Below are 18,680 nucleotides of genomic sequence, written 5' to 3'. Positions count from 1 at the left end.
TCTATTTCTTTTTTTGGTTAATAGTATTTGAAGTTATATCTTGTATGATTTGCACAAATATATAAGTGCATAAATTAAGAATTCAGGTTATAAACATCAACACAGGATTAAGAAAACACAAGTTATAAGCAAGACTTGATTCCAAATCTGTAGAATTCAATAGAATTTTGCAGTTTTGCAAAAATTTAAGTGCACAGTTGCACACACTCACCTAATAAGTAAGTTAAGTGCAGAAACCTAATATACATAATGCATAATTCAATAGAATCTAGTAGGATTGCACAATTTTAAGTGCAACTTGCACAATATAGTTAACATTTACCCAATGGATAATTTAGTTGCATAATAGCAGAAAATCAACATAGAAAATTGGACAATATGAATAAAATTCTATTCATGCATAAAAGAGTTGCAAATTAGCTAGTGTACTTCACTTGATTAGCATAAGAAAAAACAACATTTCACTGAAAAGTCTAATAAGTTTTAGCAAAAGAGACCATAATAAGTTAACTACTAAGACCACCATTTACACCCAACAATAGCTAAAAGTTTTCCATTATATCTCGTGCGAATGCTGCCTTTTCTTCGTCCAAACTCCAATAGGTTGCCTTCAATTCTGGATTCTGCACAAATTTCTTTACAATTTACACGATCTCCATTGTGTTAAAACCAAGACTCTTTAGCGTTTGGCCAAGATTCACTTACTCATTAACACCAGACATTGCATTGGCTAGTACCTGCACATGCTTTCCTTGATCCTCAACCGCAGCTTTAAAAGTTTCAGCTAAATTTGATAGGACTGCAGCATCATTGTTTTTTCTTGTTGCAGTGTGACGTCATTGCTTTTTCTTGTTGCAGTGTGACGTCCTTTATTAAATAACTCTAGACGATTTTGTGGTGCTCGATGACCTTGAACCCACTCATTCACATGATACCGAACATTTCTATAAAGGGATAAAAATCCTCTCCCATTAGTATAGCCAGCATCCACTAAGTAATAACACCCTAAAACGGAAGGATGGAAAAATATAAGAAATAAATTGTAATTCTCATAAACAATAGTTATTATTCTTTTTAAAAGATTAATTTAGACATACCAATAGGTATTTTCAAGTCATTATGTCGAGTAATAGCATCCCTAAGTACCCTTGAATCAGATGCCGAGCCTTCCCAACCACTAAGGACATAGACGAAATTCATGTTCCGGTTGCAAACTCCTAAGACATTGGTGGATATTCTAGATTTCCTCGTCCGATATCTAGATTTATCACTCTTCGGGACTGTGACATCTATGTAAGTTCCATCTAATGTTCCTAGACAACCTTATCAAATGTAAAAAAAAAAAAGTTATTTCACGCAGAGTAAACTTGACCAATAAAAATTGGAGCTACATACACGACCTACCTTGAACCATTTCCATCTGGGATCTACACAATCTTCCGGTACAGGGTTTGCCTTTGCAAATAAGATACTTTGGACACGCAAAACTGAACACAGTACCTTGTGAAAATACCTACTAATAGTTTTCCCAGACCTATAGAACCTAACTTGTACGCTGCAATTTTTGGTATGGTGAGCTAATATGATTAAGGAAGTAGCTACTTGCTCGCCTATGCCAACATGACCATCTTCGTCTAATCCACCTTGAATTTGTAGCAATTCACATAAAGTTGTAAATGCATTCAAACTCATTCTTAACTCCCATATGCAATTTCTATCTCCACCCTCCCCAATGATATTATCTAATGCATCTCGCCTTAATGGCAGTGTGTTCACTCTTCGACCAATCGAAGAATGACCCCGCCTTCTATTCCTAATATACATATATAAAGTGACTAAAAAAAGCAGCATTAATGTATCAAATTGCATTCTCATAATCCAGTAATATCCAACACATAACTTAATTTATTCAGAACGATCCATCATCACTTCCTAAGAAACAATAACAAATAAATACATAAATGAAGAACTCTAATAATTTATACAAATAGAAAAAACACTCAATTAAACAACTAAAAATAGGAAAAACACCCATCACATAAGTATATGCACACATAATCAAGTTCAAAGCATACTAATAGATTTCAAACTTAAGTAACCAATCAATTGACTTAGATGCCATGAACAAAATAGAAAAGATATGATTGAAATCTATACATATCAATAAAAATGTCAGCTGAAAAATAATTAAGAGTTTTAATATGTAATTTTTTATTAATTAAAATAAAGAAAATAATGCTTTGAGGCATGTGATTAATAACTTTCTAAGACAAAATTAACTCTAACTACTATCACAATTAAACAACAACCAGACTTGTAATTTAACATGTCAAAAAAGAGACGATTTGCGGCGGTATAATCACTACTAGAAATAGGGTATTTTCGGACGAATTTTGAGACGAAATTGAAATAAATTTCGAATAAATTATAGACAATTTTCTTTCAAACAAAATTGAGACGAACTTTTTTTGTTCCAAAAAGCCTTGTTGCTAATTTACATTTTGTCTGAAATTTTATTCGAAATTTTTTTCAGACGATTTTGTGACAGATTTCGAATAGGCATTTATCTGCTAGATTTCTAACTATTATGATGTATTTTAGACGAATTTTAGACAGATTAGCCAACATAAAGACAATGTATTTCAGACAAATTTCAAACGCAAAAATATTTCAATTTAGACAAATTTCAAACAAAAAATATATTTTATTTCAGACAAATTTCTAACAAATTTAGTCAAATATAACAAATTTTTTTCGAACAAATTTTAGACAAATTTAATTTAAAAGAATTTACGTATTTGAAACAAATTTCATACAAAACAAAAAATTATTTTCACACAACTTTTCTACAAATTTAATATAATATTTCAAACAATTTTCATACAAAATAATTTACTATTTAATATATAAATATTTATTAAAATAAATTGTATTCGATCTGCTTTCTATATTAAGACCATCATAATCATTTTTTTCATATTACATCATCGAAATTATAAACACATAATAAAGTCGTGAAAAAGGTAATTATCATAAAAGAGTTAAAAAATATTTATTATTAAAATACTTTTGTCCATAAATGTAATCAAACTAAAATAAGAAAAAAAATACTTAAACTAAAACAAAAAAAGCCTTTAAAAAAGTCAAATATCATGAATAAAATAAAATGTACTAACTAATTCACCTAAATTTCTTAATCTAAATCAGAAAAAATATATACTCCTGACATCAATCACTTATGTTATCATCCTCATCATCACTAGAGCCTGTCCCAAACTCATCTTCTGTAGGATCAGACAAGGTTGAAGGAAGTAGGAGATTCAAGTTTTTATACAAAGCATGAATTATCTTTTTAGTAGAACCAATTCTTTTCTGTTGAACCTTTAGTTGACGTCCTTGATCTTTTAACTTGTGCTCAGCATCATTCAACTTAACCTTTTGCTCTTACCACTGGAGAATACATAAATAAAAACAAAATGTTAAATTCAAAGACATTGGCAAATGATAGAAAAAGAAAAGTGTCAATAGAGTTGAAGGAAAACTACTAACAGTGTTAATAGGATCAAGAGTTTGTATTGAATCAACAACCATAGCACGAGGGGAAAGAAGCTGAGCTTTCTTCAATATGTCCTGAAAACTAAATTAAATAAAAAAGCATACAAGTATCTAGACTTCACCATAAAGTTCTCGCAAGTTAAGGCTATTACATGAAATAATCACTTAATAGGACCCAGACAATAACTTCAATGAAAATCCATGTATAAAACAAAAAATAATATAGCAAGAAGAATGCTACTACCAGCAAAACTAATCAGAAAAAATCCAGATTTCCATCTCAATATCAGTACTTGAATATAAATATATATCTGATTTAATCCTACGGCGTTCTGTTCTGTTACCAATTTACTCAAGGCTCTGTCACATGACATAAAACAAAATAAATGTAACCAAATTAGAGAAGGTTAACTGACTCTAAACCCAAAGTACAGTCACAAATCAAATGTTAAACTTCAATGCCCACATCAGGAAATCAAATATTATCCCAAACTACAATATCAGGATGCAGGAAAGAAACCCAATAAAAGCTAACCTCTTCACCACAACATAAAACTCGAGACGCTTTGTCTTCACTGCAACCCTTTGCTATCATTGTTGCCATCTTCCAATCAAATTGTGACAATAAAAGAAAGCATTAGTGTTAAGAGTTTTGTATACTCTTAATTTAAAAGAAATCAAATTGAACTCCCCAAGTCCAATCAGCAAAATCTGAAACAAGATAGATAATAATAATATTACAATCCATAAGATCGACCAAGTTAACAATGAATGTAAGCACCAACCACAAACCTCGTCATAATCAAACTCTAAAAATTTAAAAAACTCATCAACAAAACATAACAAACAAATTATCAAACAGAGAATATGCATAGTAATATTTTTCCAGAAAGATATTTGTCCTCTTCTTCATTTTGGTTATGATGCACAACATAGAAGACCAATCCTACAACAGCAGATAAGCCAAGGAGTACCCAGATCCAGCAAGAGAACCTTCACTAACCAGGTGCTGAAAATTGGAAGCTCATCGTCGGATCTTTTGATAGCTGCACAACAGGTCCATCAAGCCCTAAAATCATTTATTCTCCAGCAATCAGAAGCATGCCTCAAGCCCCAATAGAATAAAAAAGGGAAAAACTCAAAGATCTCTCAGATTTTGTGCTCTTTCACCAGCTTGATATTGCTGATCCTGCAAGTGTTGCTTCTCTTGCAGATTTCACAAACTGTTTGCTCTAGGAAACCAGAGAACATACTTATTGGACCAAGCAAGTAATGCTTAACTAAAACTGTGAGACCTAACTGAATATAAAGTAATTACAAGCATGTGACATGGCAACATAATGCGAAATGGGTACCCAATGCCCAGCAACTGGCTAGTTCAAAGCACATTAACAACATACTAAAAAAATTTAACAAATAATCATTCAATGATTTCAACAAAAACACCAAGCAGCAGCAGCATAGCAGAGCTGCAAAACACACAACAGCACACCCAGAACCCAGAATCCACGGCAGCACACCCAGAACCCAGAATCCACAGCAACACACCCAGAACCCAGAGCAAATCAATGATTTGAACAAAAGCACAAAACCCTATAATCATTCAATGATTTGTTAATTTCTGAACAGAGAGTCAGAGAATAAAATGAAAAATGAAGAACAACTGCACACCAAAGCCACTGACCTTCGAGAGGGTGACGAGGCGACGGCGACGGCAACAGGACGACCGCGAGCAGGATGAATCTAATGGAGGATGGGCACCAAGCAAGCTAAGGAAGAAGACAGAGAACAGGGGGTTCGATTTGGATAACGTCAACAGTAGAAAGAGAGACTCCTCGAATGGCCACGGACGGTGGCAGTGGGTCACTAAGTTCGGCGGCGGTGGAGGCTAGCTAGGTTTTCCCCTTTTGTTTTCTTTGGTGCAGGAACGAATGAAAGTAAGAAAGGAACGAGAAGAGACAACGCGTTTTCTTCTTTTTTATTTTTTATTTTTTTCCTCTCAAACGACGTAGCATTAGGCAAACCGGTTCTTATTTTTTATTTTTACCTAATTTTTTATTCTTATTTATTATTTGTATTATTTTTTTAAAATATTTGATATAATTTATTTTTAAGTTTTTATATATGTGATTCTTTGAGATACACTTTGTCTTAAATTTTGAATTATTATAACGTAAATAATTAAAAGAATAAATTAAAAAATAATAGACTAATTTAAGATATAAACAATATTTTTATACTAAATGTTAAAATTTTTCAATAAACATTTGAAATTCGTTTGAAAACTGGTACACTTTCAAATAGAATTTACAAATGATGTTATTTTCATCCCAAATTTGCGGGAAAAAATTTTAGCTACTTCGAAGGGTAAGCTATAGTAAAAGTATTTAAGACTAATTATAGACAAATTTGGGATAGAATTAACATTTTTCAAAATGCGTCCCAAATCCGTTTGAAATTATTGCGCATATTCAGATGAAATACAAACGAATTATAGTTTTTGTTCAAAATATGTTGCTAATCTGTATGAAAATTTTGGCGCCATCCAAAAAAAATTGGCGCCAAAATTTGGGACAAAATTTAGACAAATTTAGGATAGAATATATTATTCCAATGTCTCCACTAAAAGTTGTTCAACATTTGTCTCAAATTTCTCCGAAATGAAAAAGTCATTCAGACGGAATAAATTTCGTTTAAAATTTTCGTCCGAAAAATCCTATTTAGTACATATGAGATGATGCAGAACAAAAAAGAGATTTCATGGAGTTAACGCCAAATTTTTTTTATACTATAATATTTACACATAAAAATGATTTAAATTTTGAGTTTGTGGTTTAAGCATTTAATAGAAATACACCCGCAAAAAAAAAAACTTAAAAATTTTCTACCAATCAATACTTCAATAGCTAAGAAGGAATGGAATTTGGCCCACATGCAAAGCGAGAAAAAGGGGTTAACATGATAAACAATACTATCCACCTAAGGAAGAGATATAATTGAACTTTCACCAATTAAGAAATAATAATTAAAAACTCAAGCAAGTCCCAATCTTCTAACCCAATTAATCAATTCAAAGTCCTATTATTCCACATGTCAGAATCAGATTCCACCCCACCCAAAAGAACAAATAAAAAAAAACCTACACAACAGTTAAAGCTAGAAAATTATAAAGATGCAAGCAAACGTTGCAAATCAAGAAAGCTAAAACGGTGCATTAGAAGGGAAATTGGAAGAGCAGCAACTTACAGATTCAAAACTTCGAAGAGAACATAATAGAGTTTATGTTGTTCCTCCTTCTCTCGCTCTCAAGAGCCACTGTCAGTAATTCAGTATACAGAAGAAATTATCATTGGCTAGGATTTCAATCAAACAGGAGAGACATTTGGAATTTCAGAAAATGACTTAGGATAAAATTGTCTGAAAAAAGTGATATAGATCCGTGTCTATCGCCTAAAATTCATTTCTCACCATTTTACTGAGACATGAAATACATATTTTTTGTGTATGTATGTGTATAAGCGTGTCCTTCTTAATTTTGTGTCTCACATTCCAAACAATAGACATGCCCCACTGTGTCTATGTCTTGGCAAGACACGGACATGAAACAAACGGAGTGTAATTACACATAGTTGTCACCATTTCTTTTATGCTGAAAACTCATCTACACGTGAAGATAGTAATTAAAAGGAAAAGTATAGGGAGTAAAGTTTTCATTAATCAAGAATTGAACGATTCAATTAATAATGATTAATTTTAAATTATTTTTTTAAATTTAAAATTTGATTAATTGATATTAATGGTATTTTTGAATCAAAACTCACCCTAATTTATTTTCACTTCCACTCACCATTTACCACACAAAATCACAAATCCTAATTCCTCTTCTCAATGCCTCACGTTGTCGCGGTTTCGTCCTCGCACCACTAGTATCGCCGCAGCACCGTCCTCGCGCGCCATTGCTAGTCGTCCTTGCATCCTTCTCCGCCACCTCATCTGCCGTTCACGCAGAAAAGACAGCCACCATCGCGCTTCTATTTCACGCTCATCGCGTCCCATCGCGACTCCCCATCGCTCGCCACTCGCACCCCACGACTCTCCCTCCGCCACGACGCGATCAACTACTCCTATCCATGGCGACTCCTCCACTCGTCGCAATACGCCACCGCGAGTTCTCCCACTGTCCACGCAATGCCGTCCATGACGTCGTCGCCGGCCACCCTGCGACTCTTCTTCTCCTCCTCCTATTTGGTTTTGAATGATTTTTTTAACTAATTTTTTATGTTTCGTTTTTTACATTTCGGATGATTCTTTTTATTAGTTTTGGATGATTCTTTTTCTTATGTTTTGTATATTTTTTCTTAGGATTTAGATAATTCTTTATCTTATGTTTTGGTGCTTTTTATTTTTTAGAGTTTCAAAGTTTTTTTTGAAAAGAGGAATTAGTATTTGCGTAATAAATGATAAAATGTGAATTAGAGTAAGAAGAGACAATTAATAATCATTAATTTTGTATTTTTTTTTAAAAAAAATTTAAATAACTATTAATTAATGAAAATTAATGTTATTAATTAGCATATATTATAGAATATAATTCGTAATTTTGTTTTCATTATTTTATATATATATATATATATATATATATATATATATATATAGTTCGTTCTTTAATTCAAGCGTAATAAATTGGAACTGACAAATTCAATATATAAGTAATTGATATCATGCTTGAAGTAACAGTGCTTATATAGTTATAAACTAATATTTTTATTTGTAATAATATTATAAGAGTATAATTTTGTTTTAAATTATAATTTATTTTATTTTGATAGTATAAATTATGCATGTTACAAAAAATTTATGAAATCAAATTATTTTTACAAAAAAATTTGTAAATTAATAAAAATCTCTGATTTAGGAGACCAAAGTCTCTGTAAATAAAAAATTAAATAATAAAATTTTTAGTTATTATTTTTATATGAAAAAATTTAATTTTTTATTAATAATTAATTTTAATATTTATTATCTAAAATTTGGAACAATTTAAGGTGTATACTTTAATATTTAATTAGGTGTTAAGTCTGTTATACAAATAGAAATAATTAATTTTTATACTTACTATTTAAAAATAATATTTTTTCTCTATGTATATAAAAATATAATTAGATATTAGCATAAAAATTATATTAATAGTTATAAAATTAACTCAAAATTAATTTTTTAAAACAATTAAATCTTGATTCTAACTTTTAATTATAACATTAGTATTTTCTCCAAATTATATGTAACAAATATTTAAAAGAAGAGAAATAAAAATATAGATTAAAAAGATAAGCGGTGAAAATTTAAAACTAAATAAAAAATGAAAAAAATATCTATATAATAATAATATTTTATTTGAATTATATTATTTTGTTAATTTTGTTTTCTGTAGAACAGAAAGATAGAACAAATAGAGAATGAGAGAAAAGAAAGAGAAAGATAAAGATGAAGAATGAGAATCAGAGTTTGTTAATTTTAGAAGAAAAAAATTTATTTAATTGTAATAAAAAATATTAGATGACATATTTTGATTTGTCAAATTACTAATATAAAATATAAATTATATATAGAGTGAAAATGATAGAGAGAAATAGAAAAATTGAGAGAAGTAGATGAGAGAATTTAGAAAGGAAGTTTATTAATTTTGGAGAAAAATATTTTCTCTCAATTTTAATAAGAGAGTGTCATATGACACATTTGGTTATTAAATTAGATAGTGATATATGATACATAATATATGTATATTTCAATTTTAATATTTTAATTTTAATTTGAATACAATTAATTAAAGAATGTCACGTTGTTGTACATTTTGATTGTAAAATTCGTAATTAGTTATTGATAATGATAAAAGGAGATAGAGTGGTTGAAGGAATGAGAGAGATAGAAAAAGGAGAGAGAGGAGGGGAGAACTCTTTAATTTTAGAGGGAAAGATTTGATTTCAATTGTAACGAAAGAATGATATGTGGCACATTTTGGTTATAAATTAAAATTAATAGGAATGAGAGAAGAATTCTTTAATTTTGGAGGAAAAGATTTGATTTCAATTATAATGAGGGAGTGATATGTGGTATATTTTGGTTGTAAAATTAGTAAGAAAGAGGGGGAGAATTCTTTAATTTTGGAGGGAAAGATTTGATTTCAATTACAATGAGAAAGTGACATATGGCACATTTTGGTTATAAAATTAGTAATATATAATAGATATAATAGATAATAGATTAATTAATGAAAATATAGAGTAATACTACAAGATCAGCAAATATTATTATTTTTTATTAGCACTTGGTTGGTAATAATTTGTATCCATATTTACAAACGTTTTACACACAAAATATATATAATTTACATATATATTTTATTAAAATTTTGTACACAAAAATTAATAATATAATTTACACTCATATTTTTAAAATTTGTCCATATAAATTAATAAAATTTATTTATTAAAAATAGTTTAATATTTGTACCGACCAAAACTACTAAAAATAATTGGCCTTGAAGAATTTTGATTAGTTATATTTAAATCAAAATATCACAAGAAAATTATAATATTTAATCTCGAGTAAGAATTCTTATAAATGTAACGAATGAAACTAGTTAATTGCGTGTTAGCGCAATCATCATAATTCTATTACAGAAAGGATACATATATCATGATACTACTAATGAGTGCCATATTTAATTAAGACAGTCCCACTAGATAACCAACAAAAATATCAACTAATTACAGTCATTTAGTATATGAACGGTAAAAGAAGTCTAAAAAAACTTAAATTAAAAATAATCGCAATCCTACTTAAAAAAACAATCACAAACTCTTTTCCTTCACATAGGTATCACCCACGTTAGAGCCCCTCCTCCCATATCACCTAGCCGACTGCATGCCTTCTTCTACCACCACCAGTTGTGGGTCCTTCATCGTGAACGACATATCACTCTCTGCCACCTTTAGTCGTGCGTGACATGACAAACGTGGTAACGAAAATCTCTTTTTGTTTCTTTTTCTTCTTCTTCTTCTTATGTTTTGAATGTTTTTTCTTTTTAGGTTTTGGATGATTCTTTTTAATAGTTTTAGATATTTTTCTTTCTTAATTTTTTGCATGTTTTTTTCTTATGTTTTGAAAAATAAAATCCAAAACTTAACAAAAAAAATCTAAAATAATAGAAAAAGAACATCCAAAATCTAACAAAAAATATTCAAACTCGTTGAAAAGAACATCCAAAATCTAACAAAAAATATCTAAAATTATTGTGTACAAAAACTTCCAAAGATTATCCTGAGAAGAAACGTGGAGGGAGAGCGACGCAAAGGAAAAGAAGAAGAAGAAGAAGAAGAAGCAGAAGAAGAAGAGACGTAGAGGGAGAGGAGAAGAGAGGTGAAGGAGGTGGGAGGGCTGATAAACCACTATTTTACGGTTTATTTTATACTAAATTGAGTGGATTTTATCCATTATTCTCACACTTATTCATAGAATTCGCATGTTTTACATTTTCCTTTCTAATTTTGTGCTATGATTGAAAACATGCTTCTTTGGCCTTAAATTTGCTAATTTTAATCCTCTCTTATTACCATTCGATGCCGTGATATATTTGTTAAGGGTTTTCAGGGTCTATAGGGTAGAAATGGCTTAGAGGATGGAAAGAAAGAATGCAAAAGTGGAAGGAATACAAGAAATTGAAGGAATTGCTAAGCTGTCAATCCTGACATCTTCGTACTAAATCGATCATAACTTGAGTTACAAAGATCCGAATGAGGCGGTTCTGGTAGCGTTGAAAAGCTAACATCCGGGGCTTCAAAATGATATGCAATTTTTCATAGTTGCCTTACAGTTAGGTGATGCGCACGCGTGTTATGACGCGTACGCGTGAGCGACACATACGCGTGACAAAGCGTCACATGCTGCACATATCAGAAAACGTTGGGCCAATTTCTGGGCTGTTTTTTGTCCAATTTCAAACCCGAAAATGAAGATTAGAGGCTGCAGAGTGGAGCAGAAGGGGAATCATTCAATCATTCATTCACTTTACACATTAGTTAGGTTTTAGATGTAGTTTTCTAGTGAGAGAGGCTCTCTCCTCTCTCTAGGTTTTAGGGCTTTAGATTTATTTCTTCTCAAAATTCAAGTTCAATGTTCCTTTAATTTAGTTTTCTCTACTTTTATTTGTTCTATCACTTTAGTTATCTACTTCTCACATTGATTCCTTTATTTTACTAATTTAGTTTATGAGTTCATGTGCTACTCTAAATTTTTATTAATGCAATTTATGTTGCACGTTCCTTATTGTTCAATTGCTTGTTATTGTTATTCCTTTGCAATTGGTTGTTTAGATTTTATTATCTCTTATTAATTTTCTATGCTTTTATTTTGTGCCTTCCAAGTGTTTGATAAAATGTTTGGTTGGATTTTAAATTAGAATTTTGTACTCTTAGCTTGGATTGATTAATTTGGAGACTCTTGAATTGTCAAAATCTTTTGTTGGTTGGTAATTGAAAGTTGCTAGTTGGCTTGAGTTTCACTAATTCTCGTCTTTGATTATGACTTATGAACTCAAGTTGATTTTGTTCACTTGACTTTCCTTCATTGTTAGAGGTTAACTAAGTGAAAGCAAAAGGCAATTACCATCACAATTGGGAAATGATAATGAGGATAGGAATTCCAATTCTCAATCCTTGCTAGGAGTTTTCTTAGTTTTAGTTTATTTTATTGCCATTTTACATTCCTTGTTCAACATTTAAAAAATCTAAAAAAAATATTTTTTTTCATAACCAATAATAAATACACTTTCCTGCAATTCCTTGAGAGATGACTCGAAGTTTGAATACTTCGATTTATTTTTATTGGATTTGTATTTGTGACAAACAAATTAAATTCGATTGAGGTTAATTTATCGATTTAAAACTATACTTTGCAATGCAATTTTATTGAGAAAATCTTTACCGACATTTTAACTGTGATATCATTATATTCTTTATCACAATTTTCTAGTGCCTCTTTATCTATGGCCATCTTCCTCTTGTTTTCAGTTCCAGTTTTGCCAGCGTGATTCTTTTCATTTTTAACAATGTCAGCAAAAGAATTATGCGCTCTCTCTTCCTTGATATTGTGTACCTCCATTGTTACGTGTTTTTTAATATGTAAATGACTATAGTATGTCTCTTATGGTCCAACTCTAAAAATGGGCCTAACCCTGGGTCAACCTAGGAGCACCTCGGTTAAGGGTATCTTGACCCATAAGAAAAGCTATATGGATTGCGTCCCTCGTAAATTCGGCATGTATCTCAAATAACTCCATCCTAATCTTTATCAAATTCATCCATTAAACACTAAACAAATACACTGTCCAAAAAAAAAAAAAAAAAAACTAAATAAATAGAAGGCTTAACGTACGTTCAAAATATGTTACATAACCCTAATAATTAAATGGTCGAGTAGTAATTCACTTGTATATTTAAATAAGTGTTGGAAAATTAATTTTTGGTCAATATCAGACTTTCAAATAGAGCTTAGATCCATGACAAATTAGTCTTGACCTATTGAGTTAGAGAATACTATAAACAACTAAAAAAAAATTAAATCTCTTAGATTATTACTAATTTGAGCGAAATAAAATTTCTTGCATATATCTCCACGAGCAATGCTAGAGGGTCAGCAACTTTTGTGATTAGTAGCCATCAAATAGCCATCAATGATGATTTAATGGTGTGAGATTGATGTGAGATTTCATCCGATTTCATCCAATGGCTCACCTTTCTCTGCTGGTTGCATGCTGGCCAACATTCAATAAAATTACTGGCCCCCTAGACTTTTCCTATCTCCACTATCTGATTTGAGGGGCACTGTCCAATAAAAGTTTCTGTCCCCTCTCATTTAGGTAGCATTTGTTTTGAGGTACTGAGATAGAGACTAGGTGACAGAGAGTCAATATTATGTTTGTTGATTCAGAGATTGGTATTAAAATTTATGTCTCTGTCCCCTAAAATTTCAGTATTTCAATACCTTCAAAAAGTAGAGACATAGGGGACTAAAATTTTTAGAGATGGAGACTGAAACTTTAATAACATTTTATACCTAAAATATCCTCATTTCAATTAATTAATTGTAATTTTACCTTTTGTACAAATTAAATTAGAGTTTCATTCTTATTTCAATTTCTATCTCCCACTTTATAATAAACAAAATACTGAAATTTATTTCAATTTCTGTCTCTTAGTCTCTATCTCTCAGTCTCAATCTTTCTGTCTCTGTCTCTCTACCAAATACTACCTAAAATTAACTCAAATAATCCTTGTTGAACAATGCCCAATGCTTTTTGAAACGATTTAGAAAGTAATTAAAATATTTTAAATCTGATTTTGCTTTTCTTAAGATAAGTTATATTTGCATGATCTTATTCATCACTTTTCATGTTTATTTTACTTTGATCCGCTTTTTTTTTGTGTTCATGGGTGTGTCTATGCTTAGTTTTAAGTAGATAGAATATTTTATAATTTGCACACTGTTGAGTAAGCAAATTAAATTTAAAAATTAAAATAGTATAGCTGAGAATAATAAATATAATCTTATTTCATTAGATGAGATATTAATTGTACAAATAAACAAAAATTCTATATGCACGTAAAAAATCAGTCACCAAATTAATTATTATATATAAATAAATATATTGTTCAATTTATTTTATATTTTAATATATACTTTATATAAATGATTAATTCGGTGACTGATTTTTAAGGTACAGATAACATATAACTATCATTATCTTCTATAACAAATCATATTTAACTAATTGATAGTTAAATCTTCTTTCATTGAAAGTTACTCACCATTCAAAAAATTATCTAGCAGTACTATTACAAATTCGTTCATGTACAAAACGAACTCAAAAGTTTTTCTTCTCATAATTTGTGAACTCTTATTTGTCTTCTATTCCCTATGACCTCAAAAATGCTTGAGGGAATAGCTTGCTGAGAATTGCGTATTTGGCTTTAACTATTAGTGAATACAATGCGTAGCAGGGGAAGTGAATTACTCCCAAACCGAGATACCTGTAAATTGAAAAAGTGGTGATATATATAATTTAGTTTTGGCTTTATTGAAAGCAAGAAAACAATAGAGAAGGCATATCTTTATGTAGATAGTTATTAATTAGTGTTATTACCAAAAGGGAGCCCATGGACTATTAAGCTCCAAAAATGGGTACGGCCACCTGTTGGAGGAAGAACAGAATCCTTACATATTGCAATGAATATAACAAATAAAGCTTTTAAATAATCATGCAAATAATATAAGATAAAATTCCTAATTACCACTTTTTTAGTTCTTATTCTCAAATTGTCATAATTTATTTATGCTACCATCTAATTTGACATGATATTAATTAGGTGATATAAATTCACATACAACTATTTTTATATAAAATTGGTAGCTAAATATTATTACACGATTTAACATATTTAATTAAATTATTATCTAATGATTTTAACTATAAACTTCACATAAAAATATCTGCACGTGAAATTTTTACATATTTGTTACTAATTTTTAGCTTATTTGTGTTAGTATTAGAAAAAAAATGATGATGAGGTATCAATAAATAATTTGAAAAAGACATCAAGATAATAACAAATTTAGAAAGAATGAACATTAAAAATTTTAGTTGAAGACAGAATTACAATTAGAGTTTGGTAGAAAGTAACCAGTTATACAACAGTTTGCTAGTTTAGTCACTAAACTCCGCAATTCTTCATAATTCAGTACTTTGATTATTTATAAGAAACATATTACTTTTAATTATTTTAACTCGTATATTGAATTAATATATACAGTTTTTCATCATCATTAGATATTGTGATTAAACTCACTATTACATTTCAATACATGAAGTAAAATCTACATCTACAAACATGGTTCAATATATGATAACAAACGCCCTTTTCTTTTTTTTGTCTTAAATCCTAAGTAATTCTAACTATCCGATGGCTGGAGTTATGAGTTATAGTTCCTAATCCTTTTGTTTGAGATCCCAATATTTTTTTTGTTAAAGTTGGGAATGTCCAAAAATACAAATAGGATTTAATTTCTGCATAAAAATAAAAATTATATCTTACCATGTAAAACCACATGCATGGATGATCCATTGGAAAATGATGTAGACACAGCTCCATAGCACAAAATATGCTATTCTAAAAAAAGGGAAGGGCTGAAATTAAGAAAATGCAGCATTACATAATATTAGAATCCATTGATTGGTTGTCAAATTGTTGTTAAATTAATTAAATCCTAACTTGTCTAATTACTTACAAGATTATTCAAAGCTGTATCCAAAAGGAGGAAAACTGCATTCATAGAATGCATGAGGGCCATTATTAACTGCCAAGATCAGGAAAGCAAAAAACGGTTACTATTTGGTTAATTACTTTTTGCCTAGAATCTAGAGTAGAATGAATCTGGTTAGAAATTGGATTTAGTGGACAAGAGTAACATTGAATTTGTAGGATGGTTATTATTACACTCACCATGTTTAGTTTGTAATGAGAAATTGACATGAGCGGAAAAATAAGACCCCAAAATACGATGTCTGTTAACATGACAGCTCCTGCAGCCGTCTGTTAAATACAGAATATCATTTTTGATATAAGAGAAAAACAATAAATATATAAATAGATAAAAATTAGAAAGATAAAAAGAATTTTCTTTGTTATTATTTATGTTTTGTTATTATATTTTTTTTGTGAAACTACACATATCTTAATTTTTTTATTATTATTTTGGACAAAGGACAATAAATTTTGTAACAATTTTTTTCCTTTTAACAAAAAGTATCTATTTTTAATCTATCACTAAATTTTATTACAAAAGTACTATAATTATTTAAAAATTTAATTTAAATACATTAATAGTATAAAAAGTTTTACATGATAATCTCATTTAAATATATACATTTAGATTTTTTGTAAAATCAGTGCAACTAGGTATCATTTAAAAATTGTCCATCATTCCGTCTTTAGAAGTGAGAGAAATTAAAAAACAAGTAATTTTTTATTAAAAAAACAAGTAACTTTCTATAAAAGTGAATATTTAAATTAATTAAATAATATTATTTAAATAAAAAGACTTGCTAAAGATTGAAAATTTAAAAGATAAGTATCATTTTTCTTTTAAAATAATAAATTTAAAAATTAGTTATTTTTACTAATAAGTAAAATTCTTTTATAAGATCAGTACATGAGAATTAAATTTATTTTCTAAAACTTTGAATTTTAACAAAAATAAATAAAAATTGTTAAAAGGTTAGATTTCTTTGTAGATAGTACTCCCCAAAATTATCCCATAATTAAAAATGGAATTTTAACAAACCTGATAGGTAATTTGCACGACATAAACCCAGAATCCCGCTCCTTGTTTAAACTCATCTTTTACATTTCGATTTTTTTGAACCTGGAAGGAACCATTGGGTTCGGTCTCTTCGTAATAAGCAATAATAGTTTTTGTAGATATTCTCTCTTGTGATGTATTTCTTCCAAGAAACTCACTCATTTCTTCATGTTCAATGGGAGGCTTTTTACAAAATTGCCAGCATCCATACGCAGATGCTACGGTTCCCATCTAAATAAACCATTCACAAATCAAATGATAATTAATTAACAAGAAAAAGAGCTATAACAACATCTTAATTAACATTGTGGTGTATGTTATTGGCTTACCAAAAAATATATCATGACCAAAGTGAAAGTCCACCTGCAAATAATTTTTTCCAAAAAAGAAAAATGTTCAATGGTGAGTTCGACGCTCAAAAGAAGCAAGAATCATATGCATCCAATAAGTAGCAGAAGATTAAAGAAAAAAATGATATATTAAAAAAGGGAAAAGAAATTCAAGAGGCAAAAGAAAGAAAATAGTTTCATGTTTTGCCTCTCAGAAACAACGAATGAATTTAGAAATTAGTTTGTAATATGATGAAAATTATATAACATACTCTGTGTAGTAAAAAAAGATGGATGCATCGTAATCAAGAACATCCATGGACACCAACACAGCCATGATGAGAAGCGAGGAGAAACGCGTAAAGAGAAGACACAATGGGTGCACTCCTTTCCAACAACTTGTCCATAGCTGAGACATCCCTTCATTTTTATTGTTATTATTATTATTTATCTTTTTATTATTCCCTCGAGAAGTTGTCATCACCAAAACATTCTCGTCATCATCGTCGTCAAGATTTATTACTTCAAAATCGCCACTTTTGTTGTTGTTCTTGTTCTTGTTATTGGTATTGTTGTTATTCTTGCATGCCCCTGCCCCTGAAGAAGCTTCCTTCATCCATAATACCCATATGGAGGAAATTATGGTCACACCAACCATGCCAAAAACCGCAAAATCATACCACTCTATTCCAAACTCCTTCAAATGATTCTGATTAATGTCTTTGTAATGCCTAGAATCGTACATATTAATTGAGGTTTCATTATTCATTTGTGGTAGCTTGTGAGGGTTTTAATTTGTGGTTTTTTTTTTCCCCTCAGAATGGGCCAGGGGGAAGGGACTAGTTTTGAATTTTGAGTTTGAATACCAAGTTTGCAGACACTAATGATTAATTAATGTTCACGGTTTTGGCTGGATTTCGTTGGTGAAATCCAATTTTGGTTTAGTGCAAGGAGCAGAGCAATTTTAATTTGGATGTAACGATAAAAGTTTAGGACATACATGTTCAAAAATAAAAATAAATAAATTAGGACATACAGACTTTACAAGATTATGATTTGTGGCTCTGGTTAGTGACACGTCAAAGGACACACACTACAATTTTAAGAAAATAATAATTATAAAAAGCAACATTTCTTCAACACTGTTGTCGGTTACTAAATTATATTCGACGATGTCCTGGCCTTAACCAAATTTATATTACGAAACCATTGGTTGCTTAAATAGAAGTGTAGTTTTTGGTTCAGTAATTTGTATTAGATTTTAATTTTATATTATTCAAGTATGTGATTTATTAGGAAGTATATATTTTACTTTTTATGGAATTATTATATATAAACTTACATTTTGAACTTTATAATATGAAACTATGAAAGTAAAGA

General features: G+C 29.7%; 2 protein-coding genes and 1 long non-coding RNA gene across 3 annotated transcripts; all 3 read right to left on the bottom strand.

The window, feature by feature from the left end:
• Positions 1-784: 784 nt before the first annotated feature.
• Positions 785-1,824, bottom strand: LOC140182202 (uncharacterized). The gene is made up of 4 exons (XM_072228339.1): positions 1,603-1,824; positions 1,405-1,513; positions 1,098-1,322; positions 785-1,005 (listed from the first exon to the last, which is right to left on the bottom strand). The coding sequence occupies exons 1-4, from the start codon at positions 1,822-1,824 to the stop codon at positions 785-787; spliced, it is 777 nt and encodes a 258-aa protein (XP_072084440.1).
• A 1,013-nt stretch (positions 1,825-2,837) lies between these two features.
• LOC112776869 (uncharacterized) lies at positions 2,838-5,000 on the bottom strand. Its single transcript, XR_003190209.3, has 3 exons — positions 4,091-5,000; positions 3,550-3,630; positions 2,838-3,450 (listed from the first exon to the last, which is right to left on the bottom strand). It is a non-coding gene; the product is annotated as an uncharacterized lncRNA (long non-coding RNA).
• A 9,287-nt stretch (positions 5,001-14,287) lies between these two features.
• Positions 14,288-18,268, bottom strand: LOC112775186 (uncharacterized). The gene is made up of 8 exons (XM_025818677.3): positions 17,573-18,268; positions 17,301-17,334; positions 16,954-17,202; positions 16,113-16,202; positions 15,898-15,966; positions 15,705-15,796; positions 14,756-14,803; positions 14,288-14,642 (listed from the first exon to the last, which is right to left on the bottom strand). The coding sequence occupies exons 1-8, from the start codon at positions 18,067-18,069 to the stop codon at positions 14,528-14,530; spliced, it is 1,194 nt and encodes a 397-aa protein (XP_025674462.1). The 5' UTR covers positions 18,070-18,268; the 3' UTR covers positions 14,288-14,527.
• Between the last annotated feature and the right edge of the window lie 412 nt (positions 18,269-18,680).

The sequence above is a fragment of the Arachis hypogaea genome, chromosome 19 (assembly GCF_003086295.3).
Source record: "Arachis hypogaea cultivar Tifrunner chromosome 19, arahy.Tifrunner.gnm2.J5K5, whole genome shotgun sequence".
Taxonomy (NCBI): domain Eukaryota; kingdom Viridiplantae; phylum Streptophyta; class Magnoliopsida; order Fabales; family Fabaceae; genus Arachis; species Arachis hypogaea.
Note: the sequence above shows the minus strand (reverse complement) of the source record. Positions and strands in the feature narration are given on the sequence as shown.